The 26,038-nt window shown below is 50.9% G+C and overlaps 1 protein-coding gene across 1 annotated transcript in view; it reads left to right on the plus strand.

Annotated features, from left to right (window-relative positions):
• PMFBP1 (polyamine modulated factor 1 binding protein 1) overlaps positions 1 to 26,038 on the plus strand; it is a 356,891-nt gene that overhangs the window by 311,274 nt on the left and 19,579 nt on the right. The window contains exons 13-16 of the mRNA XM_043526068.1: positions 18,616 to 18,762; positions 23,379 to 23,537; positions 24,778 to 24,861; positions 25,869 to 26,036. Coding sequence (XP_043382003.1) covers positions 18,616 to 18,762; positions 23,379 to 23,537; positions 24,778 to 24,861; positions 25,869 to 26,036 — 558 coding nt within the window. The remainder of the gene's footprint in view (positions 1 to 18,615; positions 18,763 to 23,378; positions 23,538 to 24,777; positions 24,862 to 25,868; positions 26,037 to 26,038) is intronic.

The raw sequence follows: 26,038 nt of genomic DNA on the forward strand, positions 1-26,038 counted from the left end.
TACTAATAATGGTCATGCTTGGCTATTCGAAGGTGTGACAGACGACCTATTTTTTCACCAAATAGTCACTGAATCAGCAAGAGGCAATACTGTTTTAGATTCGATTTTGGTAAGCCGTGAGGACATTAGAGAAATAATGGGAATCGGCTGCACCAAATAATGTTGGATCAAGTGATCACAAGTTGATTCAGTTTAAATTAAAGGGAAGGATAATCAAACCAGTAACTAAGGTTTTTTATTTCAAAAGGACAGACTTTGGGAAACTGAGGGAACAAATTAGCAAAGACAACTGGACTGAAGAGCTCAGGGACTTAAATGTGTAAGAGGCTTTGAATTTCTTCAAGTCAAAGGTGCAAAAGCTATCTGGAATTTGCATTCCAAACAAGGAGAAAAAGCTTGTGGGAAAGGGGTCCAGACCTAACGGGATGAATCACCGCCTCCCAAAGGATAGTAGGAGGACGCAGAGTGCCTACAAGGCATGGAAGAAGAGATTGATCAGCAAAGAGGGCTTCATCTTGGAGGTCAAAAAGTGTAGGGATAAAGTGAAATTTGCCAAAAGTCAAGCTCGGTTAGACCTTGCAAAGAAAAAACAGAGTAAAATGGTCTTTAGCCACATAAATAAAGAGAGATCAGAAAAAGAAGTGGGGCCCCTGTGCAGTGAGGATGAGGTACATAAGAATGGCCATACTGGATCAGACCAATGGTCCAGCTAGCCCAGGATCATGTCTTCCAACAGTGGCCAATGCCAGGGTGCTTCAGAGGGAATGAACAGACCAGGGCAATTATTGAGTGATCCATTCCCTGTTGTCCTGTCCCAGCTTCCAGCAATCCCAAGGCTAGGGAAACCGTGGCCATTTTAGCTAATAGCCATTGATAGACCTATCCTCCAGAAGTTTATCTATTTCTTTTTTGGACCCAGTTATACTTTTAGCCTTTACAATATACACTGGCAATGAGTTCCACAGGTTGACTGTGTGTGGTGTGAAGAACTACTTCCTTAGGTTTCCTTAACCCTGCTGCCTATTAATTTCATTAGCAGAGATTATGGATAATCTAGGTATGGCCCAAAAACTAAATGAACGTTTGCCTCAGTCTTCAATAAGGATAATGTATAATGTGGGTGAAAGGGCAGGATGGTTAATGAGAATGAGTTTATAGAAATGGAAATTACCAGATCTGAGATGAAAACAAAACTCAAAGACCTTAATGTGCCCAAATCAGGAGGACCTGATAATCTCCGTCCCAGAATACTGAAAGAGCTGGGACATGAGATTGCTAATCCAGTAGCAAATATAATTGGGGTGGTCCCATATGACTAGAAAATGGCAAACATATAAGAAAGGGAAGCAGAGAGCGAACCAGGCTACCGCAGATCTGTTAGTCTGACCTCAATACTATGCAAGACGTTAGAAAAAATTCTGAAGGAAGAAATAATTAAAGACTTGGAGGTAAAAGGAAAATGGGATAAAAACATAAGTTTACCAGGTAAGATGGTTGATTTCTTAAACAAGGGGAATGGAGTAGATTTAATGTATCTGGGCTTCAGTCAAGCACCTGATACAGTGCCATTTGGGAAATGATTACTAAAGCTGGAGAATATGGGGATTAGTACAGGTATTTTACGGTAGGTCAGGAACTGGCTAACAGGGAGATGACAAGGGGCTGTGCTAAAAGGAGCTCCTCAAGGACCAGTCTCATTTAGCATTTTCGTTCATGACTGGAACAAGAAGCAGGAGTGCGCTAATGAACTTTGCTGATGACATGAAATTGGGAGACATCATCAGTATAGAGGAGGATCGGAATATTATGGGGACTGTCAATCGCAGACATGCATGAGATTAGCGCAAAACAAATTAACTAGATTTTTAAAAGTCACAATTAATTGCAGTTCTAATCGCACTGTTAAACAATGATAGAATACCAATTTAAATTTATTATAAATATTTTTGGCTGTTTTTTACATTTTCAAATATATTGATTTCAATTACAACACAGAATACAGAGTGTACAGTGCTCACTTTATATGATTATTTTTATTATAAATATTTGCACTGTAAAAACAATAATCACAACTATTTTTTAAAAATCTCTCAATTAATTGTGATTGTTTTTAATCATTTGACAGCCCTAAATATTATAGAGAAAGGACTGGATGGCTGGAGTAATAGAAATGGGTTTAAATTTAATAGTACAAAGTGCAAGGCCATGTACCTAAGGGCTCATAATCAGAATTTCTGCTCTAAACTGTGGGCTCATCAGCTGGAAACCATAGAGGAGGAGAAGAAAGACCTGGGTGTATTAGTCAGTCTTAGGATGACTGTGAGCCACCAGTGTGATGTGGCTGTGGAAAAAGACAAAGGTGATCCTAGGATACTTAAGGTGAGGCATTTCCTGTTGAGACAGGGATGTGTTAATGCCATTGAACAGGGCACTGGCCCGGCCTCATCTGGGAAGCTGTAGAGTTCTGGTCACCCATGTTCAAGAAAGATTAATTTGAACTGGAGCAGGTGCAAAGAAGGGCTGCAAGAATGAGCAGGGAATGGAGGGCCAATCTTACAAGAGAAGACTTGTAGCAGGGTTGCTGTTTATTAAGTGCCTTTTCATGCCTAGGGGTTGCTTTGCAGGCACCTTCCCCTTGTTAGCCCCAACCTGCGGGCCCTTTAAAAACTCCGCTATCTATCTCGTGGCTAACAGCACCCCCATCCGGGGCTAGTTTAGTAGCAGAAATGGTTCAAACAACCCTCAGGGTCCCCAGAATAAAATCCATAGCAATAACCCAAAAGTTCATACTTGGCCTGGTTCTTCTGCCACACTTGGAGCTCTTCCTCAGTCCCAATCTGCTTCACCTGAAGCTGCCAGTCCCAGCCCTTTCTTGCTGGAGTTTAGCCCTCTGGCCCTGGCTTCCTTCTCCTCGCAGCCACATCCTCCTCCCAGGCCTTCCTGCTTTGGCAGGCCACTCCCAGGCCCTACCTAGCTAGAGACTAGGTTCTGGGTTCCAATCCCCACCCCAACAGGACAGGGGGGTGGGAGTGTTTCCTGAGCTTCACTATACCCACCTGCTGCCCTTTATAGGGCATTACCAGATCCAGCCCAGGTGTCCCTTTTTAGTAATCAAGATTGACTGGCCATAGGCCCTTCAGCTCTTAAGGGACAAGCCACCCTGTTACAGGACTAAAACAGCTTGGTTTGTTTAGCCTAGCGAAACTCTGGCTCGGGGGATCTGATTGCTGTAGAAACACATGTGTGGCAAACACCAAGGAGGGTGAAGAGCTATTTGAGCTGAAGACAAAGTTGGCACAAGAACAAATGGAAATAAACTGGCCCTTAATAAATTGAGGCTGGAAATGAGCAGACTTTTTCTAGCCATCAGAGGAAGGAGATTCTGGACCCTCCTCCCACAGGACCAGGGGGGCAAACACCCTCACTGGGTTTAAGATTGAGTTTGCTACATTTATGAACAGGATTAAATGATGGGTGGCCTGTGATTTCAGAGGTCTGAACTTGGTGACCCAGGAGGTCCCTTCCAGTCCCTCATTCCCAAGGGATGTGACTAATGTCTGTCACATATGGCTTGTTCTCATCCATGTCCCCACCTGGGGGAGAACTGTGTGTGCAGTGGAGTGCTTTGGTTTGGAATGCCCCGGTGCTCCATGTTTATGTTGGCGAAGTGTGTTGGGCACAGGGAGCGGCGTGTGGGGATGGCCTCAGTTGGGGTTGGGATGGCCTCCATTCCTGTGAGAGTTTGTTCCACACACTTGACAGGCAGGATGCATGGTCCAGTGGTTAGGGCCTTAGCCTGGGATCTCAATGATCAATTCCTTAGTCCACCACTTTCTCCCTGTGTGGCCAGAGTCTCTCTGAGCCCCTGTCCATCTGTACTGTGGGGATGACAGCCCTGCCAGCCACACAGGGGGATGGGGGTGGTGAGGAGAAGTACGGTAGAGATTGTGAGGCTCTTGATGCTACGGTAATGGTGTCGTGTACCTAAGATAGGATGGGTCCCTGAGAAGATTCTGTCTCCTGAAGAAAAGTTTTGCCTTTATTGCAGACAGTTCTGTTGTGGTCAGAGCAGAGTTGTTGTCCATAGCCCTCATCCTGGATTATAAGGTGCTTTTAGATATCTTGAGCCCTGGCCATGGAGCTCCTTGAAGATAAGGGCTGGCACTTTGAACAGGACTCGATGTTTTGGGGGAAGCCAGTATATAGAGCAGTGATAGGTCTGATGGGCTTGCAATGGCCTGTGTTGCTGAGGAGACGGGCTGCCACCTTTTGTACCAGCCGGAGTTTGCTCAGGGCTGATGCTTCACGCCCACATATACTGCATTGCTGCTGACCAGATGGGTGGTGACACAGGCGTGGGTAGCCAAGGCCAGGCCACCGTTCGGCAGAGTCTCTTCACCAAATGGAGAGGATAGAGAACGTTTCTCACAGGTGCTGTTATGTGAGAGCTTAGCACCAGTAAGAAGTCCAGGAGAACTTCTCAGCTGTGGACCGAATTGCCAGCTGTGGCCGCGAACCTTTACCAGGGGATGCTGCACCGTCACTGCAAACTCTTCCGACTGCTTTTCCTCTGCTCACCAACATCACCTCTGCCTTGCTTGGGCTTCAGTCACCTGTTCAGCATGTCTGCCTGTCTCTCTAAATTATTAATGTATCTTAACCATTTCAACAAATGCTTAAGGGCCTTAAGAACCCAACTATGCTTAGGGCAAAAATTCAAGCTCTCAATTTTTTTCTTGTTTGTTGTTATTACAATAAAGACCATCCTCGGGCTGCAGGAGCAGCGCAGCCCAAGTGGCCGTGCCATACTCCTTGCCGCAGGGCGCTTCTTCCAGGCTGCAGAGGGACATGCAGAATGCTGCAGTGTGAGGGGAAGCTCCTGTTATTAAAAAGAAGAGTAATGAAGTGGTGAAGCATAAGACTGTAAAGAAGGCCTGACCAGGCTGTGAGCGCTGGCTGCCGCTGCTGGAGCAAGATTAAAATCTGTAGGGAAATTTTGTTCCTTTGCACGATCAGAAATTAGGCCTAAATTCAATTGCATTCCGCACAATAGCTGGCAGCAACGGAGGTTAAGTGGCCCTGCTCTCTGATGTGTTCCTGTTACTCTGCACTCCCAGCTCATGTGACTGCAGTCTGCTCTTAGAACAGGTCGTCATGGCAACAGATGATTTCTATTACCGTACATGCGAGTTCACATTCTGGGCCTGGCTTACGCTTGGAAATTTCCAGTTAAATATTTATTTATGAGAAAGCACAAAACTTTAGCGAGGGAGAAAGAGAGAGACTGAAGCCAGGCCGACGTGTGGTCCTGAGCATGCCATGACTGCCTGCTCTCCCCAGACTGCTGAAGGGGAAGCTGGGATACAGACCCAGCAGCCTGGCAGATTTTGGCATAAGGAAATCCAGAGGTCCAAGCGACCTTGAGGAGATGAAGGTCAGAGTTTCAGTTCCCTCATGCTGCTCAGTTTGGGTTAAATTTCAGCCTTTCCCAGCAGGCAGCCACCCAGCGGAATGAGGGGCTGTACTCGTGTGGGGGTGGAAATCGGGTGTCTGGCTGAGGTTCTCATTGAGGAGCTGCCAGAGACCAGCTGGTGGGATCCCGGGGAACCTCTCCCCTCACTGGCTTGTGGCCTGTTCCTGGAATCCCCTGAGAATAGTCTGGCTGCTGAGGTACAGCGTGGCCTGCACAGGCTCTCACCTGAGCTGAGACCAGGGCCTGCTTGGGAGGCTGGTGGCCCGCAGATTGCTTGGGTCAGGACTGGGGATTCTCACGTGTGGCATGGTCAGGGGTCCAGCTGTGCTGAGAGCGCTAGTGAACTAATGTACAGATTCTCCAGGGCCTGCGTCCTGCCCAACAGATCAGGTCACGAGTGGCGTGGTATGCAGTGCAGAGCTAGATGATACATTGGGGGGAAGCTTTGGATCTAATTCTCTTCTCAGACAATCTCATGGACTCAGTGGACAAAGTGGGAGCAGAATTTGGCCCCCTGTATAAGAGCAAGGAGAGGACCTTGGGGAGGGGGAAATCGTGAATGATTTCAAAAGTGAAAGAGAGCTGAGCCAAACATCTCAGCCAAGGGCCAGCAAACCTAGGGACTGACAAAGGGACTCCTGAGGAAGTCCAGAGGGTGATAAACTTTCTGAGGCGAGCATCACAAGGGGACATCAGCTGGAACATAGACCTGCAGCAGAAGGTGCCAAGAAAAAGCAGGGGAGCCTAGTTAGATTGACGAGAGGAAGGCACAGGGGAGACAGCTGAGGAGGATGCAGGGATCTGGAACGAGAGACGCACATGGAGCCGTTCAGCCGAGGCACCAGAAGGCGATTTCCCATCTAGGGGAGAAATCGGACAAGAGGAAGCTGAGGACTGACAAGAGCCCAGCCAGTGACCAAGAAGCCAGCACTGAAAGGAGACTGCCCAAGGAGAGGCGAGAAAGGACCTTGAAGGGCAACTTGAAAGTGAGGGGTATGTCCAGGCTATCTATGAGCCGAACGTGGAGCAGGGTGATGTGCTGCCTCCCAGAGGCCAGGATAAGGACAAGGAGTGTGCCAAAGGACACGGAGCCCTCCTGAGAACCTGAGTAACTGAGGAGACTCAGCAGAGCCCATGGTGACACTGGTGGCCTGGAGCAACTCTGGGGACCATCTGGAGAAACACCAGCACCGGGTGAAGTGAGCAGCACACAGCCCCCATGGAGATACCTCCGGCAGAGGAGAGGATGCTATCCTCCATCCTCACAATGGTCCTAACAGAAAGGGAGGCTCCCACAGCCCAGCTCTCAAACCTCTCCCTGATATTGCTGGCAGCTGGGTAATGAAGGGGGAGGTGCAGCTGTAAGTCTGGCTGGACGAAGGGCAGAAACCAGCTCTCTTGAAAGCTTGGTTGAAGCTCCCCATTTCCTGCAAAGGCAGTGAGTGATGCCGTGTCCATCCAGCTCACTCCCTGCTTCACTAGTGCCCCCTGCTATTGTCCACAGGGACGGGCGTCCCTGCTGCCATGCCAGCGCTGCACCAGGGTCTCCTGGCATGCAGCAGGCATACATAGCTCTTCTCCCAAGAGACCATGCTAGCGGATACCAGTCAGGAGCATGGTATCCATGCAGAGAGCTGGACGTGCTAAAATGGTGTGAAAGTAACTGGACTACTTGTCCAGAGCTGTGATCTCAGAGCCCCAACACTTACGCAGCGCCATTGTGCCCTGGTATGCCACATAGAGTATGTGCTGTGCGTGCGTGAAATTCCAGCGGAGACCACTGCCCTGCGGGCCTCGGAGCCCGTGGTCGCTGGCGGAGCAGAGCTCTGCAAGTGACATTTGTGCAGATCAGCAGTGCCACCTAGTGAGCATTTGGTTTAAGTCCTGGCTCTTTTCCAGAGGTCATCAGGCCTCCTCAAAGGCAAGAGAGTGGCTAATGAGGTGAGGTTCGGTAGCGCTGTCTCTGGAGAGACTTCCGGGCAATGTCTAAGCACAGCAGCCAATGTCTCCCTGCATCCTGATGAGCTACCCCCATTTGTGTGACCCGTTTGCTCTCTGAAAACACTCAGGGAGCTTCAGTTAACCCCAGCCCAAGAAGCTCCTCCATGCACCAACCACCGTGCAACAGCATGGAGCGCCTGTCGTCGCATTTGCAATCACTGAAATTCGTTTTACGTTTGGGTTTGTTTCTCCTATTTTGTTCCTTGGTAAAATGGCTTCTCAGTGTGAGCTACAACCTGGTTGCTGTGCCCCTGCCATTCATTCACCCCATCGCTTCAATCCTACCCTCATGCAGCGCTTTCGTTTAGCCTCCCTGCAGACACATTCTCCTCCACTCACTGCATCCCTTTGACCTGCCCCTTATTCGCACAATGACCTCCCCTTCCCCAGCTTTCCTTGATTGTCAGTTCTGTGTAAGGTATATATCTGCTAGATTAGAACCACAGCAAGATATCATTAAGCATGCAAAGGAAAGCAGTAGAAAGCTGAGAAATGCCAGAATTAAGGATTCTTATGCAACCTGAATTTTGGACCTTCGTGCATTTGCATTTTGATATGCTCTTCAGCTATGTGATCACATACGATTTTTCCATGGGAATTCTGTCTGATTTTGTGCACTGGACAGAATGCTCTGGGAATAAATCAGAGTTGGGTGGTCAGGCAGGCTATCTGGTCAATGCTTGCCTGATGTATTGCAGAAGCTAGATGGGGTGTAGTGACTGAGGCAGGGAACAGCAGGGAGAAAAAGGAGTATTGCCAACCCCACAAATCATAGTTCGTGAGTCACACCCCACAAACCATGAGACAGTTTTCCCTAATCTTTTTTCCCTAATTCTCATTCTTGGAAATGGCTGAATTATTCAGCTAAAACTTTCCAAAAAACAGCCTGAGGCAGACACCTGGCACAGAAAATTTCAGCAAAAACAGTTAAAATTGGGGAAGTTATAAGTAACTGAAAACAGGGTCTTATAATGGGAAATGTCAGGCAACCTTACTGATAGATGTATATCCACCTATAGTGTCACAATAGCACACAAGAGCCCTGCATGAGCAGGTGTGTGAGGGGCCCTGCCTCCGTGGTGGGAGATCGGGGTGGGAGTGAAGGGATAGACACACACACACATCCCCATATATCTGCTCATGCTCCACTTCCCACCAGACAGGAAGCAGCAGCGGTGGCCTGGGCCAAGACTGATCAGGGACTGAGCAAGGCCCTGGTCCCTGCCCCAGGCCAGGCTGGCTAGCCAGTGCCATGAAGTGAAAGAACCGCCCTGCTGCTCCCCTTTCTCCCTGGGATAGGACTGGGCTGCCCCCTCCACAATGGGACTGGCCCGCTAGCCCCAGAAGCAGGGATGTCCACGTCTGCCTCTGTGCTGTTGGAAAAATCCCAGCTGTTCAGGGTGTGTGGGGGACTCGGGGGCTGTGCATATCCCATGAAATTCAAACACTTTCTCGGGATGCTGCCGTGGATTTCTAAAAGCCTGCAATTCTCGCGGGGCCTTGCCCCTGTGGCCTCAGCACAAAGAGATTTGTCCAGTGGGTTCTATTGCTGAACCTCAGCAAAATAGGGCCAAGCGCTGTAGAAGCTTTCACGAGTGACCCACAGAGCCTCTGGGATAGTGCATCTGTCCTTGCAGACTGACCTAATCACAAGAAACGCTGCCACAAGCCAGGTCTCAGGCGGGCCCTTAAAAATACTGTAGCGCGGCAAATGCAACTCCCCGTAAATCCTGGGGTCTGGTTATCTCCGACTGAAGAGTCTAATTGTGGTGCCTCTTTCTTTAGTCATTCCAAGTGTTGGCTTCTTTCTTTGGCTTCCCCTATAGTAACTGGTTTTCCAAACCATACGCACACAGGGACCAGTGTGTGCCCCCCGTGGCTCTGAAAGTCCTTTCTGAGCTGGAGCCTGCTGCAGCTTCTTATGGTAGGTTGCAGGATATATGGCAGTCACCGGCAACTCTGTGCCAGTCTTCCTCTTCCTCATCCACCTTCCCTCCCACTTCATCTGGGAACTTGCTTCTCAGTGGCAGCTCTGTCAGCACTGTATTTGTGTTTTGTTTCCTGATTCTGGCAGTTTGCCAAGAGAGGTGGAAGTTTTCGGGCTGGTCCTGTGTCTCCTTGGTGGAGCCATGAGGGGAACAGCATGGATTACTGGCTAGTCCTTTTCCCTTTGACTCGGTGAGGCGATGTGCACAGGGATACCCTGCCTTCCCCACACTTTGTGTTCTCCCTTTGGGTTAGACTGAAATACTCCCATGTCCCCTTTCCTTCTCTCCTGCCCTTCGGAGCTCATTCTCCTTTTCTCCCTCCCCCAGGTCTTTCCAGCTCTGGGCCTGAGGTGCCATACTGCGCTGCGGAGCTTGCAGGTGGCATCTCCCTCTGTGCCCCCTGCCCACACATCTCCTCCAGGGGCTGCACTGCTCCTGAAACAGCCCTTTCCTGCTTGTGCTAGCAGAGTAAGGTGGCTAATGCGTTAATTATACAATTGCAACTAAAGAAAATTCTCTACCCAGTTCTTTCTTCTCACCTGCTCTGCTGTCCCTCTCTCTCTCCGCCCCAATCCATGTTACTTCTGCCCAGTATGAACTGGACTAGCTTGGCCATTACTAACCCCTTGCTGTGTAAAACAAAGCCAGCCCTTGGTTGCTGACATGGTTTGCTGGTGTCCCAGCATGTCTGTAGTGAGAATAAAGGCTGGTCTACATTACGAAGTCAGGTCAACTTAACTACATCACTCTGAGCTGTGAAAAATGTCACACCCTGTGCAGTTTAACTAAGCTGCCGTGAGCCTTGGTGCAGACACCGCAGGTTGATGGACAAAATCTTCCCTCAACTTATTGTCCTTCGCAGAGTGGATTTACTACAGCGATGGGAAACCCCAGAAGGAGAGCAGGGGACGCAGGCCTTTTCGTTTTTATATGGAAAGGGAAAAGACTAAGGGCTGGTCTCCTCTGGGAACTTACAGGGGCGTGGTTGCATCTCCCTGCCCCTGAGAGAGGTAGCGATCTAGCCCTCGGTGGAGGCAGTGCTAGCTACCCCCGGGGGCAGCTGGATTACCTGTGCCGCGGGGAGAACCCCTCCCATCCGTGCAGGTGATGTCTACATTGAGGGCTCGTCTACACTTAAAACGCTGCAATGGCACTGCCTATGTCAAAGAGAGGGGCTCTCCCCTCCGTGGAGGTATCCGCCCCCCGAGAGCTGGTAGCTTGAGCCAGAGGCGAATTCCCCCGTCGACCCAGTGCTGTCGCCACCGGGCGCTAGCTGCGTCGCTCGGGGTGGATTTTTCATAGCCCTGGCGACACCGTTATACTGAGCTAATTTCCAAGCGCAGGACAGGGAAACGCGACAGCTGCAGCACTGCACGATGCGCAGACATACCCCGGGAACGAATGCGAAGCTCCAGTCTGTAGCCAAGAGTTAGTTCTGTGGCTTGCAGCCTGTGGGCTGCGGACCCCAGGGGGCCGCAGACTCTGAGTTTTCACAGGGGGCTGCACCTCCATGCAAAATCGTTGTTGTTTAGAAGTGAAAAAAGGTTGAAAACCACTGGGCTAGAGGAAGGGAATCTGGATTACTGACACCAAGTGCTACAGGTAGGCCTGCAACTTGATGTCTATTTCAGCTCAGCTGTTCCCCAGGCAAAGCTTAAGCTGACTCAGTCTAGAACAATCAGGTGCTAACTGAGGGCTTGTCTACACTACCTGCCGGATTGGTGGGCAGTGATCGATCCAGCGGGGATTGATTTATCGCATCTACACTAGATGCGATAAATCTACCTCTGAGCGCTCTCCCGTCGACTCGGGTACTCCACCAGAACGAGGAGTGCAAGCAGAGTTGACGGGAGAGCGTCAGCTGTCGACCTACGGCAGTGAAGACACCGTGATAAGTAGATGTAAGTACGTCGACCTCAGCTACGCTATTCACGGAGCTGAAGTTGCGTATCTTAGATCGATCCCGTGTGGTAGTGTAGACAAGCCCTGAGTTACATTAGCAACTCTGTTAGCAACCAGGTTCAAATCCCCACCAGAGGGAGCAGAGGGAGCTCATTATCAACATCCTCCAGGTGTACAAGGAAGTGATCGTCATCAACATCGCAATCCTCAAACCCATCCACACTCTTCCCCACCCTCCAAAAGAGAAGAAGGAGGATCCTGGGAAGCACAGGCCAGTCAGCCTCACCTCAGTCCCTGGAAAAATCATGGAGCAGGTCCTCAAGGAATCAATTCTGAAGCACTTAGAGGAGAGGAAAGTGATCAGGAACAGTCAGCATGGATTCACCAAGGGCAAGTCATGCCTGACTAATCTAATTGCCTTCGATGACAAGATAACTGGCTCTGTGGATGAGGGGAAAGCAGTGGACATGTTGTTCCTTGACTTTAGCAAAGCTTTTGACACAGTCTCCCACAGTATTCTTGCCAGCAAGTTAAAGAAGTATGGGATGGACGAATGGACTATAAGGTGGATAGAAAGCTGGCTAGATTGTAGGGCTCAACAGGTAGTGATCAATGGCTCCATGTCTAGTTGGCAGCCGGTGTCAAGTGGAGTGCCCAAGTGTCGGTCCTCTGGCCAGTTTTGTTCAATATCTTCATTAATGATCTGGAGGATGGTGTGGATTGCACCCTCAGCAAGTTTGCAGATGACACTAAACTGGGAGGATAGGTAGATACGCTGGAGGGTAGGGATAGGATACAGAGGGAGCTAGACAAATTGGAGGATTGGGCCAAAAGAAATCTGATGATGTTCAACAAGGACAAATGCAGAGTCCTGCACTTAGGACGGAAGAATCCCATGCACTGCTACAGACTAGGGACCGATTGGCTAGGCAGCAGTTCTGCAGAAAAGGACCTAGGGGTTACAGTGGATGAGAAGCTGGATATGAGTCAACAGTGTGCCCTTGTTGCCAAGAAGGCCAATGGCATTTTGGGATGTATAGGTAGGGGCATTGCCAGCAGATCGAGGGACGTGATGGTACCCCTCTATTCGACATTGGTGAGGCCTCATCTGGAGTACTGTGTACACTACAAGAAGGATGTGAAAAAATTGGAAAACATCCAGTGGAGGGCAACAAAAATGATTAGGGGTCTGGAACACATGACTTATGAGGAGAGGCTGAGGGAACTGGGATTGTTTAGTCTGCGGAAGAGAAGAATGAGCGGGGATTTGATAGCTGCTTTCAACTACCTGAAAGGGGGTTCCAAAGAGGATGGATCTAGACTGTTCTCAGTGGTAGAAGAGGACAGGGCAAGGAGTAATGGCCTCAAGTTGCAGTGGGGGAGGTTTAGGTTGGATATTAGGAAAAATTATTTCACTAGTGGGGTGGTGAAGCACTGGAATGGGTTACCTAGGGAGGTGGTGGAATCTCCTTTCTTAGAGGTTTTTAAGGTCAGGCTTGACAAAGCGCTGGCTGGGGTGATTTAGTTGGGGATTGGTCCTGCTTTGAGCAGAGAGTTGGACTAGGTGACCTCCTGAGTTCCCTTCCAACCCTGATATTCTATGACTCTATGAAAAGGGTCTGATTGCCACAGGATGCTAGGCAGAGCCCTGGAAAGAAATATGAGCAGCAGCCAGCAGAACCTGGCAACATGAAATTGCTCCCCCAACCTCAGGGTGGTAGATAGTTACAGATCAGAAGCAAGTCCCACACCAATAAAAGATCCACTCTTGGAGCTGGCTCTGCTGTCCCCAGAGAAATCCTTTCCTCACTATGAGCCAAACCCTGCCCCTGGGTGGATACTGACCTTAGTGGTGGCCCTTTATGCTGCTGAATCAGAAGCCCCGCTAGCCACTCCCAAAGCCAAGCTAGTCAGGTGCGGAGCGGGGCTTGTAAAAATGCCTCTCATGTCTCCCACTGGGGAGTTCTGCTGCACACCACTCCCCAAGGCAGAACTGAGGCCTCTATCCCATCTCGGGGCCAAGACAAACGCCAGTCCTGGCCATGGGCTGGGGGGTTTGCTCCTTTCCTGTTTCAGAGTAACAGCCGTGTTAGTCTGTATTCGCAAAAAGAAAAGGAGTACTTGTGGCACCTTAGCGACTAACCAATTTATTTGAGCATAAGCTTTCGTGAGCTACAGCTCACTTCATGTGTATGCATCCGATGAAGTGAGCTGTAGCTCACGAAAGCTTATGCTCAAATAAACTGGTTAGTCTCTAGGGTGCCACAAGTCCTCCTGCTCCTTTCCTGGTAAGCAGCCAGTGGGAGAAGGGACAAGAACCCCTCCAAGCTGCTGTGCTAGGGGAGGAACCTAGAGGTGGCAGGCAGCAGGTCTGGGGGAGGGCAGCTGTAACCTCTGCCAGGGAGCTGAGTCTATTGATCTTAGCAAAGACAAGGGCCAAGGGGTGACTTGATCCCAGGCTGTAAGTATCCACATGGGAACTGATATCTAATAATAGGCTCTTCAGCCGAGCAGACAAAGGTCGAACACAATCTAAGGGCTGGGAGTTGAAGCTGGACAAACTCAGACTGGAAATAAGGCTCACATTTTTAACAGAGAGGCAGGCTAATTAACCCTTGGAACAGTTTAGTGAGGGTCTTGGGGGATTCTCCATCACTGATCATTTTAAATCAAGATTGGATGCTTTTCTAGAAGATCTGCTGTAGGGATTATTGTGGGGCAGGTCTCTGGCCTGTGCTGTGCAGGTGGTCAGACTAGATGACCACAGTGGTCCCTGCTGGCCTTGGAATCTCTGAATCGCCGGTGCTGAGGGCACTCACTGCGATGGGGAGGCTCTCTCATGGTAAGTTTAAGTTTAACATACGAAGGTCTGGAAAGATGCAGGGAGGGCACTGACAGACCATTAACTTGGCCCTGTAGTGACACCAGGAAGGGATATAAAAGGGAGGAAAAAATCAAACATGTCTTTAACAATCAGTTTAATCTAATCTGAGATCTCAAGCACTAAATGCGTTAATCAGAACTGCCTGCAGGGTGTCACTGCAGGGCAGAGGTAAGGGTTCTGCTGACCGAGAACCTTTCAGTTATACGCAGTGGTGTTGCAGCTGTGTCGGTCTCAGGATGGAGACAAGGTGAGGGAGCTAGTAGCTTTTATTGGACCAACTTCTGCTGGGGAGAGACAAGCTCTCGGGTTTACACAGAGCCCTTCTTCAGTCTGAAGAATAACAGGGTCAAATCACCATTCAGTTTCCTCCCCCTGCCCACCCCCCCCCCCATGTAGTCTATTCACCTGTGTGACCTGCAATCATATCACTGCTGTGGGAGGAGTTTTAGCCCAAGACACCCACAGCTGCCCCTCCATGAGGGGGCCATAGCTTGCCAGGGCAGCCCCAAAGGGCAGTAAGTGAAGTCTGTCACTATAAGGCAGATTTTCTAATCCTCCATCATTCTTGTGGCTCTTCTCTGAACCCTCTCCAGCTGATCAACGTCCCAACTGTGGGCAGCACCAGAACTGGACACTGGTTCAACCACTGCTGGAATCCTGTGCTAGATACAGAAGTAAAATAACTTCTCTGCTCCTACTTGCCCACAGCTATACGTCCAAGGGTCACATTAGCCCTTCTGGCCACAAAGTCACATTGGGAACTCGTATTCAGCAGATTACCTCCCACAACCCTCAAACCATTTTCAGAGTCCCTGCTTCCCAGGGTAGAGTCCCTTGTCCTGTAAGTGCGGCCCACAGTCTTTGCTTTTAGCCATATTAAAATGCATCGTTTGCTTGCACCTAGTTTACCAAGCGACCCAGCTGGCTCTGTATCAGTGACCTGTCTTCTTCATTACAGTAGAATCTCAAAGATACAAACACCAGAGTTATGGACTTGCTGGTCAACCGGACACCCTGTGAAACTGGAAGTAATTAATCAGGCAGCAGCAGAAATTTAAAAAAAAACAAAACAGTCAAATACTGTACTGCCTCAGGGCTTTAGCCCAGGGGCTCTCAGCTTCAGCCACAGGTGGTTGGGGCTGCAGCTGCAGGGCGGGGAGGAGGGGGGTCAGGGCTCCGCGCAGCGGGGGGTCAGGGCTTCTGACCCTTGGGAGAACGTGGGCTCAGCGCTTTAGACCAGGGGGAGTGCTGGAGCTCAGGGCTTCAGCCCCGCGGCGCTGTTCCTGGCTTCAACCCTGCCAGAAATCAGGGATTTAGCTCCATGGCTCCGTTCCCAGCTTCAGCCCACCAGGGATCAGGGCTTTAGCTATGGTCTTGGCCCCAGCGCTCCCCCCATAGCTAAAGCCCCAAGCCCCAGAGTGCCCCCCAGGCTGAAACAGGGAGCGGAGACGTGGGGAACCCCGGAGCCCCCCCCTACAGGGTAGAAGCCGGGAATGGAGCCACAGGGCTGAAGCCCTGAGCCCCAGTACTTCCCCCAGGTCCAAAGCCCTGAGCCCTGGTGCTCCCGCAGGACAGAAGCCCTGAGCCCCCTACTCAGAGCCCCGACGGCCCTTAGGGTCAGAAGTCCGACCTCCCCGCAAAGCCCTGACCCCACCCTGCGGCTGCAGACCCAACTCCCCTGTGGCTGAAGTCTGTAACATCTTCTTCAGAATTATGGAACATTTCAGAGTCATGGGCAACCTCCATTCCCAAGGTATCTATAACTGAGGTTCTACAGGATTTACCTTGCCCCCAATTTTTGTGTCATATTCAAACTTTATCAGTGATGATTTTGTTTTCTTTCAAGTCATTGATAAAAACCTTAAATAGCATAGGGACAAGACCTGGTCCCTGCAGCAACCTGCTGGAAACAGACCCACTCAATAATTCCTCTACAGTTACAATTTGAGACCTAGCAGGTAGCCGGGTTTTAATCCATTTAATTTGTGCCACGTTAATTTTCTATCACTGTCATTGGTCCTGAGTCTGGTGGTGTCTCTGACTCTGGTTGGTTTGGTTTTTTTCACAAAAAACTTCAAGAGGTTGAGGTGGCCACTCCATCTTGCTGCGGCACAAACACAAACTCCAAAACCTCCACCTTTTGCAAAATGGGGTTCTTGGTTCCAGCCAGCCCCACTTGTAACAGCTATTCAGAGTGTTGGATCAGAGGGAGCATGCTGCATGCCAAAGGCTGGCCAGGGAGCTGTGCCCTCCTGGATACCTGCAACACACCCCTCTGTGGAAGGGCCCTGGAGAGCCGGCCAGATTGATTTTATAACACCCAGGAGATTCCCCAAAAGTGGGGAAATTGCCAGCTACCCCTCTTGAGCAGCTTTCCAGCCACTGCTTGCTGCCTGAGCATCCCCCTGCAGCCTTAGCAGAGCTGAAGTAGCTGGGCCAAGTTCTGTGTATAGCATCTTCCCGAAATGCCTGGCATCCCAGCTCCCAAGGGGTTAAAGCAAGCATTTCTACCACACCTAGCTGATGGGCTCTGAAACATGGAGTCACTCCTTGGGCCAGGCCAGACTGGTTAAGTATCATTTTCAGCTCTTGCTTTTGCCTGATCCATTCCTGTGCAGAAAGGAGGAACTGTTTGGGTGGCAGGGTCTTTAAAAGGAGGTGGCTGCGGTTTGCAGGTGCTGGGAGGTGCGGATTGGGGATGGAGCCAGGCCTTCTGTGCAAGTGAGGAGGTCGTCGGGGGCAAAACAAATGCAATTTATCCCATAGTTACAGACCCAAACGAGTTTATTCCTTGGTATCATCACCCTCATGTGCAATAAACATACATAAGAGCAGATTTTTCAGACACTTTAGGCAGGCTAGTGAGCATGCAAATGCACGTGCTGTCAGGCACCTTATCAGCACGCAAAGCAAAAGAGCAGCTAATTGGCCCTCTTGTCCCATTCAGGAGGCCAAAAGTTGAATGAGCCAAGGAGCCGTCACCACTTGTTCTGCCCTCTGGTCGTTCATCTCAGGCTGCAGGCCCAACCCTGCAGCCCCTGCTGTGGCCCAGCTCATGTACTTAAGAGGTGCTCACCTCGCACCAGTGTGAAATGCACCATCCAAACTACAGAAACCCACTTTAAGACACATTAAAATAGGGCCGTGATAGCTGGGTACAGCTTTGTTGCTGCTTTTCCCCTGCCCTGCACATCGGCTGCCACCTCTCCCTCCCTCTGTGGCAATGGCTGCAGCGAGGGCCTCTTCCTACCTCCACTGAACAGCCTTGGCCTTCTGCTAGTGAAGACAGTGGGAAAAGAAAGAGCCCATCTTGGAGCCTGATGGTGTAGAGCAGGGGTTCTCACCCTCTTTCTGTCTGTGCCCCCCCCCCAACGTGCTATAAAAACTCCAGGGCCTCGCAGGGGGAGGGGGACCCTTAGTCATAGGTGTACTTTGAATTCTATTTGGGGGGAGGCACAGGGCTCGAGCCCCACAGGGGAACCAGAACTCAGGTCTCAGGCCTTCAGCCCCACGGCTCTCAGTTTCAGCCCTGTGGGAGGTGCTGGGGCTCGGGGCTTTAGCCCTGTGGGGGGGGTTGGGGCTCCAGGATTCAGCCCCCTGGCGCTCAGCTTCAGCTCCTCAGGGGCACCAAGGCTCAGGGCTTCAGCCCAGCAGCTCCCACCTTTAGCCCCATGAGGGGCGAGGGGCTCCAGCTGCAGGGATCTGTGGCCCCCCTGAAACGGCTCATGGCCCCCCTGAAACGGCTCGTGGCCCCCCCGTTCAGGCAGACACTCTCCCCATCTCCGCTTGGCTGTTGGGCTCTTGCTTACCAAGTGCTGGCCTGCTACTGTCTCCAGTCAGTCCATTCAGCTGGAGGCCTCTGATGTTCCCATTTACTGCCATGCACACAGAGGGCTGGACAGCTTTTTTCACTATTGATCTGATGCTTTAAGGGGAAGAAAAACCTCTTTGGCTGTCTAAACACTATTGATCCGTGCCAGGGAGCCACGCCGCCAGGGAAGGGCGTGGAGGGATTGAAATCTAATTTCCAACAACGTGTTTCTGTTATTTCTACCCTTTCGGACAGGGAGCAACACGGAGCAACAGCCTCAGTCAGGGTGGTCGATAGCTCCGCAGAGAGCACAGCACGTTCCTGCTAGGGCCTTCCGGTGGCTACAGGGCTGGGGTTACAGAGGCTGGAGGTGCGAGCCAGCCTCTGCCCTCCCCACCCCTGCAGTGGCTTCCTGCTTTGAGTCGTCCAGAGATCCTGGAGAAGGCTGGCAGGTGCCCCCACCCCGACCTCTCTCTCATGCCACATGAGCTCCTGGCCCAGCTGTATGTACGATGCCAGCAAGGCCAGCTAGTTACACTGTCCCCTTGCAATGCAGGCTGCAGAAAGGAGTGAGGTGCTGCAGAGCCTGCAGAAGGCCAGCCAAGCACAGCAGCGGAGGACAGCAGAGCAGGACAGGACCATCCTCACACTGCAAAGCCAGCTGCAGAAACACCTGGAAAAGCACCAGGACGCTGAGGAGCAGGTACAGCAGGGGTGGGCGTGGTCCAGCAGGGTCTGTCCAATGGGGGCCAGGCACTGCTCTCGGGAAAGGGACTGGCTAGAAAGGCGGGGGGGGGGGGCCTTCACTCTGGATAAAGGTTATTTGCTACATCCAGGTGCTCAAAGTGAGCAAGAGGAAATCTGTTGGCAGGTCCTGGCCCTCCACTCACCCATGGCTAGCCTCAGGAGATGCGGCCCAGGATTTCTGCTTCAGGAACTGAAAGAGATTAGGCAACGTCCCGCCTTAGAGACTTCTTAGCTATCCAGGGTCCATTCCCCATCGACCTGGGAAGTGCTTGTCATCAGAGAGCACCTGTTGTCCTAAGGAATCCTAAAGCACCCTTAACATCCCGAGGGATCGCCTTAGCTGACATAATGCAGCCAGGTCTGGGGGGAAGCATGGCAGCCATGTAATGGCCACAGCAACATTACACAAGGACATAGGGCAGGAAGTGATACTGCTCCCGTGAAGAGTGGCGGGGAACTAGAATGACTGCAAGCATGGGCGACACTGGCATGCCCCAAGCCGCGTGCACTCTGGCACCTGTCCCACTCCTGGACGTGCTGGGATCTCACATGTCACGTCGGGACTAAGCCAGCCCAGCTTAGTGCAAGGCTGTGGGTGCCCGGCTTCACTCGAGAAGGCTTGTGGCTGCGTTTGGAGAGGCCCAGGCTGAACTCCAAGTCCCTGTCACAGCTGCATCAGCCCTGCAGCTCCTCATTCTTATGAGTGAGGTTGCCGGGTGGGAGCCTGCTGTCCCCACCTCCTGGTCGTCTGCCTCAGAGAGGGGACAGAACAGAGTATTGTGAAATCCATCAGGAATCAGTGGCCCTGGTTCTGCGCTTACCTCCCTCTGTGTAACACGTTGGCTGCCATGGCATTTTCATTGTGAGAGCAGGATCAGGCCCACAGACTTTCAGCCCGTGCTCTCCATCCTGCACCCAGCCCCTCCTGCCCTGCTTTACCAGGAGCGCTGAGACTCCTTCCAGGACAGGAGCCTGCATTGCACATGAGCCAGCAGATTAGGCACAATAAGCAGAAAGAGGAGGAACTGTGCAGGGTCCGGACAGACGTGGTGAAGTGACCATCAGAACTGTCACTCTAGTGGAAGTCACTGCTATTAAACTAGAAATCAGTGTCTTGTGCTTCCTGCAGCAGCGCCTCGCTTTGATTGCTGTCCTAAACCTTAGAGACTCGGCAGTTCAGTGCTGAACTGATCACAGGGTGTTTAACCCACGTGCTGCTGGAGGCCAGTCTCTCTTCGGGAGGGTTTGCTCTCATTGGGTTCTGCCGGGGAGTGGCTGGCTCCTTGCTGAGCTGGAGCACAGGGGAGCGGCACTGGCTCTCAGGCGGGCTCTGTGGATGAACTGGCCCTGTACGGAGCGGGGTTCGGTGCCCTTGTGGGAGGACGCTCCAGAAAGCTGCTAGAGCGGTGAGATCTAGGGAAGACTTGACCAGATGCCAGCATGGCCCCATCCAGCCAGCACAAGACTAAACGAGGGACCTCGTTAAAGCCGACACTCTCAGCCTGCTGCTGTGAAACACTGACTCACCTGCTGCTTCTGGGACTCTGTTTTGGGTGCATTTACTAATCTGGGCTCTCCGCATTTTAGCTCTAGGACCAGATTTTGACAGGCACAGACGAGCAAATCCCCTGTGCAGTGCCCGTGCCGCATCAACTGCATGAGCACCAAGTAACGCACCAGTTCCTGCCTTTGAAAAGCTGGCCCCTCAGCCTGATTGGTGCCACGTAACTAGCAATATAGTCACCTCCCCCTCGCAGGCTGAGGGTGTTCTGCAGCTGTGGGCAGCCCCAAAGCAGGACACAATCGGGTTCTCCTCTCTCACACCCTGTCGACCCAGGGCACGAGACTGACAATCCTGAGAGACTCTGTGAGCTCACAAGGGAGTCAATTGCAGGAATTTTCTGAGGTACCAGTTAGATTTTAAACCTGGAACCTAGATTTGCCAATTGGCTAAGTGTTCTAGTGTCTCTAGAATGGAATCGAACAGACTAAGCCCCTGTGCGTTGAGTCCAGGGAGCGTTAGCTCACTGATTTCAATGCTGGGGTCTTTTCAGGTCAACTTTTAACTTGAACGGTATTTCTCAAATCAGGACACTTGATTATTCTTAACCAGTTAACACTTTATTAATTCATGCAGAGCCACATCAATATACAATCAACAGTTCACCAGGCAAGTGTAGACACAACCAGTGTTCTAGGCAAGTACTAAATACACCAATACAGTCCAGAGTCGGGCTGATGCTAGCAGTTACACAGAGGAACAATGCAAATCACCAAGATTTCATATTACATTTACTTCTGACATCAGTCATCAATTCTTAGTACCCAATACATTTATCATACTTTCAGTACTTCTCCAAGCAGTAAGAATATTCTTGTCTTTAAAGGACTTTCAAGAATACGGTCCCAGGTATTTGAGTGGATTGGTCCAAAAGGGGCAAGTTTAGAATATGAAAAGCAATTGTTTGAAGTTATGGTTCAGATCTCTCTTAGGTCAGTTTGCTTGAATTTATAAAGGAGGTCATGCATATAGCATTAGCCAGAATCTAAAATGTGGTTACTTGATGTCTCAATACAGAGTGTCAACTTCATCCAGATAAACTTCAGTTATTTATGTGAAAGAACAGAAGGAGAAACAATCTCTGAAATGTATCAGCGAGGTAGCCATGTTAGTCTGTAAAAAAACAAGGAGTCCGGTGGCACCTTAAAGACTAACAGATTTATTTGAGCATAAGCTTTCGTGGGTAAAAACCCTACTTCTTCAGATGCATGGAGTGAAAATTACAGATGCAGACATAAATATACTGACACATGAAGAGAAGGGAGTTACCTCACAAGTGGAGAGAACCAGTGTTGACAGGGCCAATTCAATCAGGGTGGATGTAGTCCACTCCCAACAATAGAAATGGAAATGGAGTCTCACCACTTACTTGTTGCACTGGGGATTCTGCAGCTTTGGTCAGCCCTGGGCTGTGCCACCTGCTGATGACCTCAGTTGTATCTATGCTGAGTCTGGGATTCACTGGAGGTGGCCACCCTCGGATTTCTATTGGTCATTTGCCAGCTGGCACTCAGCTTTCAACTTTCTCACTTTCTCTGCTGCTTCCATCAATATCCAGTAGATGGCGGAAGTGTATAGTAAATTTCTCCAATGTTTCTTTTATTCAGAGGGTTTGATCCATTTCATGGATAAAGCCCTACACAGGTACAAAATTTGTATTCGCATCTGCTCTGCAATCTGCAAAAATCATCCGCGGATATCCACATCTGCAGATATAAAACGGATATCCGCAGATTTGCCGGGCTCTATTAATAGAATCAGAAAACCATAGGGTTAGAGGGACTGCAAGGGTCATGCAGGATTTGTTGTGTCTAACCATCCAAGACAGGTGGCTCCAGCCTCCTCTTGAAAACCTCCAGGGAAGGCGCGTCCAGGACCTCTGAGTCAGAAAGCTGTCCCATGCACATGCTAAGAATTTGCAGGATGTATTATGTTTTGCAGCAGTTGCCTTCCAACAGATATCAGGGAAGTAAAATCCCCCATCAGTACTAGCTCATGTGTTAGTTAATCTTGTTGCCTGCTTGTAGACTAACTCATCCACTTCCTCTTCCTGATTGTGTGTCTATAATAGACCCCCCGACCCTAACATCGCTACGGTTCTGTTCCCTTATCCTCACCCAGAGACTCTCAGTAGGTCTGTTGCTCACTTCCCCTTGGATCTCGGAGCAAGTGTAGCCAGTCTTGATGTGCAGCTCAACTCCTCCTCCTTTTCCCCATACCTGTCCTTTCGGAACAAGCGATAGCCCTCAACGTTGGTACGCCAATCATGGGTGTTGTTCCCACCAAGTCTCTGTGATGCTTTCTTCTTTCTAGAGCCTTGCAATTCTTCTCACTTCTAGGGTGCAACAATCATTTACAAAGAAAACAAACAGAATCCCTTAGATCAGGGGAACTGGACAGATCAGTCACACGGAGAGATGAATATCTGGTTCAGAAGGCAAACAAGCATACAGTGTGTAAGTTGGAGTGAGTATAGAGAGAGAGAGTGTGGCACTGGAGGTATCAGGAAGTTTGACCTCTGGAACTCTCACTGGTTTTGAGTCACCAGCCGAGCTAGTCCTGATTGGTTTAACCCTTCACTCTGTTTTTTTCTCTTCTCTCGTTCTGTATAACACATGGGAGACAATCAGGCGCTCTGCACAGGAGAGGGGGCAGGGGCTCTCCGTAGCTACACTCAGAGCAGTGGAAGGCTCATCCATAAGTGAATTATAGGAGTCTTTGGTTTGAGAAAGTAACAAGAGTTGGAGAATTCCTCAACAAGCATCAGAGCTGTACTTTCCTGGGAATGGCGTATTTTAGCTTTAGCTTAATTAACGCCCCCAGAGAGGATGTCTCACCTGTTGGGGTGGGCCTGTTGACTCTCATTGGCGAGGAAGCTGGGGTGTGCAACACGCATGAGGGTGATTGCCACTGGAGAGCTAGATGGGAGCAGAGAGAGAGAGAGATTGTCAACAAGGTATTTTCAAGAGACATGTTAATGTCTGTGTCTCTTACACCTCCTTGTCCCCTAGATGATCCAGCCGCACCAGACCATCCGTGCACTGGAAGAGGCGCAAGCCCGGCTGCAGGCCCATTGTCACCACCTGGAGGAGGAGACTGGCTTTCTGCATGCCAGGCTGGAGGCCCAAGGTCTGGTGCTGGAGAATGAGCAAACACTGGAAACCAGCCAAGTGAGCAGTGCTGGCACTGGGAGAAAGGATGAGCAGTCCTGCTCTTTGCAGCAGGGACACGTGCATTCATTTTCGCCATCCTGCTGCAATCAACTGCTGTGATAATAGGCGCCCGGGGGCTAGGGCCAGGGTAGTGAGGTGTCTGAGTCACCTCCATCTGTGCTCCTCCCTGTACACAAGCATCATGCCACCCTGACTGTGTCCCAGAGAGCTGCAGGGGTTTGGCTTTTGTTCCAAATAATTTGTACTGCTTATTTTCCTGCTTAGAAATGTCTGCGATGTCCAGCTGTCCCCAGTGTGCTGGCAGGCGATAGGGGCAAGAGGTTTCTCAGGGAGGTGCACTGAAAGGGCAAGGAGGTGATTGTTTAACAATGAAACCCTTTCTCCAACTTGTTACTTAGTTATTGAAGTTAAATAGGAATTTAGGAATTGCCAGACTGGCTCAGACATGAGGTCCAGAGTCCTGTCTGGCAGTGCCCAGAGCCAGCTTCTTCAGAGAATGCTGCAGCAGGCAGATAATCTGTCCCCATGAAGTTCTAGCCTAATTGTCAGAGGTTTGATTTAAGCCCTGAAGCATGAAATTTAACATGGCTTTTTGTTATCATTAGCTATGATAACTCTGTGTGGTTTTGGTATCCCTATAAATGACCAGTCCTTTGAAACTTGCTAAATACTCTCTTTATTGAATTCCTGTGGTAGTGAGTTCCACAGTCTAATCACACCTTGCATGAAAAAGTATTTGCTTTTATCAGTTTGTTTATCTTCCTACCTTTTAATTTCATTGAAAGTCACCTTGTGCTTGTGCCATGCAGGGAGAACAGAAGGTCCCAGTTTCCCTTCTCTAGAGCTGTCGTTATATACCTTTATCATGTCTCCTTTTATTCATCCTCTTTCTAAGGTAACAATCCCAATCGTTTCAATCTGTCTTCATGTGAGAACTTTTCCCAGGCTATAGGCATTCTCCTTGCCCCTTTAGCTCTGCAGTGCCCTTTTAGAGGGGCAGCCAGCCCTGACCCAGTGTCCAGGTGAAGCTGTATTATTGATTGTTATGGAGCCATTAGAATATTCTCCAGGTCATTTCTTATGCATCCGGCCTCAATTCCCCCTCACCTCTGAGTGCCTCCCTGTGGCTGGGTGCAGTAATGCCGGTCCCATCTCAGGCCCTAGGGTATGTGCACACTGCACACTCCGGCTGGGCTCTCAGCTCTCCCGTCTGGATTCCCCTCTGGGCTCTCCACAGTTACACCACAAAGAGGAGCAGGTGGAGAAGTTAATGAGAGAGCTGCTGAAGGCAAAGGCTGAGGTGCAAGCTGCTGAGCAGAAGGTACGTGTCCCTCCCGCCCCTTTGGGGGATGTGGGCCGGGACTGCAAGGCGCTGGGAATGCGCGGGCAGCAGGCAGTGCTCCGCATTCTCTTCCTTTATCTCCCATCACCTCTTCTTCCCGCTTGTCTCTCTCCAAGAGCCGGCAGGCCTGCTGGGGAAGCCCTCAGGAGTGGGTGGCCCCCACCTCTCCGCAGCGCAGGCTTGGGGTGAGCTCCTCCCTTAACTTCAGGAACTTCTCTGGCGCTCTCCCCCAACCCCACTCGTCCCTGAGGCCCTGTCTGTATGCTCCAGCCAGACGCAGTCAGGTTCCTGTGGGACGCCCTCCAATGCAGCCTGCAGCCCGAGCGGGTTACCAGGGTTGGGTCTCTCCTGGGCCATTTCCTTGCTGACGTTAAGCCCTGTCCCTGCCTTGGGTGCCCAGCCTTTCGCCTCCTCCCTTTCCACATGGGCACCTTGGGTATTGCAAACGTAAGCGACGTATATTGTGCCTGCCAATAAGTGGGGGTGCAACATTGCAACCCAGGCCAGCAAGCAGCCTGGGCTCTGCGACTCCAGGCTCTCTCCTCTTGCCCCCAGCTCTGGGGCTGCTAGTTCTTCTGCACCATGTCCCAGAGTGAGAGAGCCCGGCGGCTCAGAGCTCAGTCCTGGCGCAAGGGAGCAGCTTTCCATGCAGCCACTTGCTGGTCACATTGAGTCAAATGCTCAGTTCACCTGCGTGTTTCGCCAGGCGCAGGCTCCTGCTTGCAGCACGTGCAGAAGGCCGTTGGGTAAAGAGGCTGGTACCGGTCAGTGCTGTGTTAGGTGCTCCTCCCCTACCAGCCCCCACCTCCAGTGTGACCCTCAGGAGAACCGCCCGGTCCTGGGGGGATGGAGGCTGAGGGACCCCAGGCTCCTGCCTCGAGCTGTTATCGTGGGTGCACCTCTTCCCACCTCTGTTGCTAGCTCAGCGGGAGGGCAGGCGAGGGTGGGGAGGGCTTCTGCTGACATCCGCGTGGTTTGTGGGACAGGCCCCGCGCTGGGAGGACACCCTTGGGCAGCTGAAGGATAGCCTGGCAGCATCCCAGGTCTCGTGGGAGGCAGCCGAATCCAGAGTCCAGCTCAAAGAAGGGCAGCTGCAGGGTTTGCAGAGGAAAGGGCAGTCACTGCACCAGGAGCTGAAGATGGTGCAGAGAGAGGT

Source organism: Chelonia mydas, chromosome 12 (assembly GCF_015237465.2).
Source record: "Chelonia mydas isolate rCheMyd1 chromosome 12, rCheMyd1.pri.v2, whole genome shotgun sequence".
Lineage (NCBI taxonomy): Eukaryota > Metazoa > Chordata > Testudines > Cheloniidae > Chelonia > Chelonia mydas.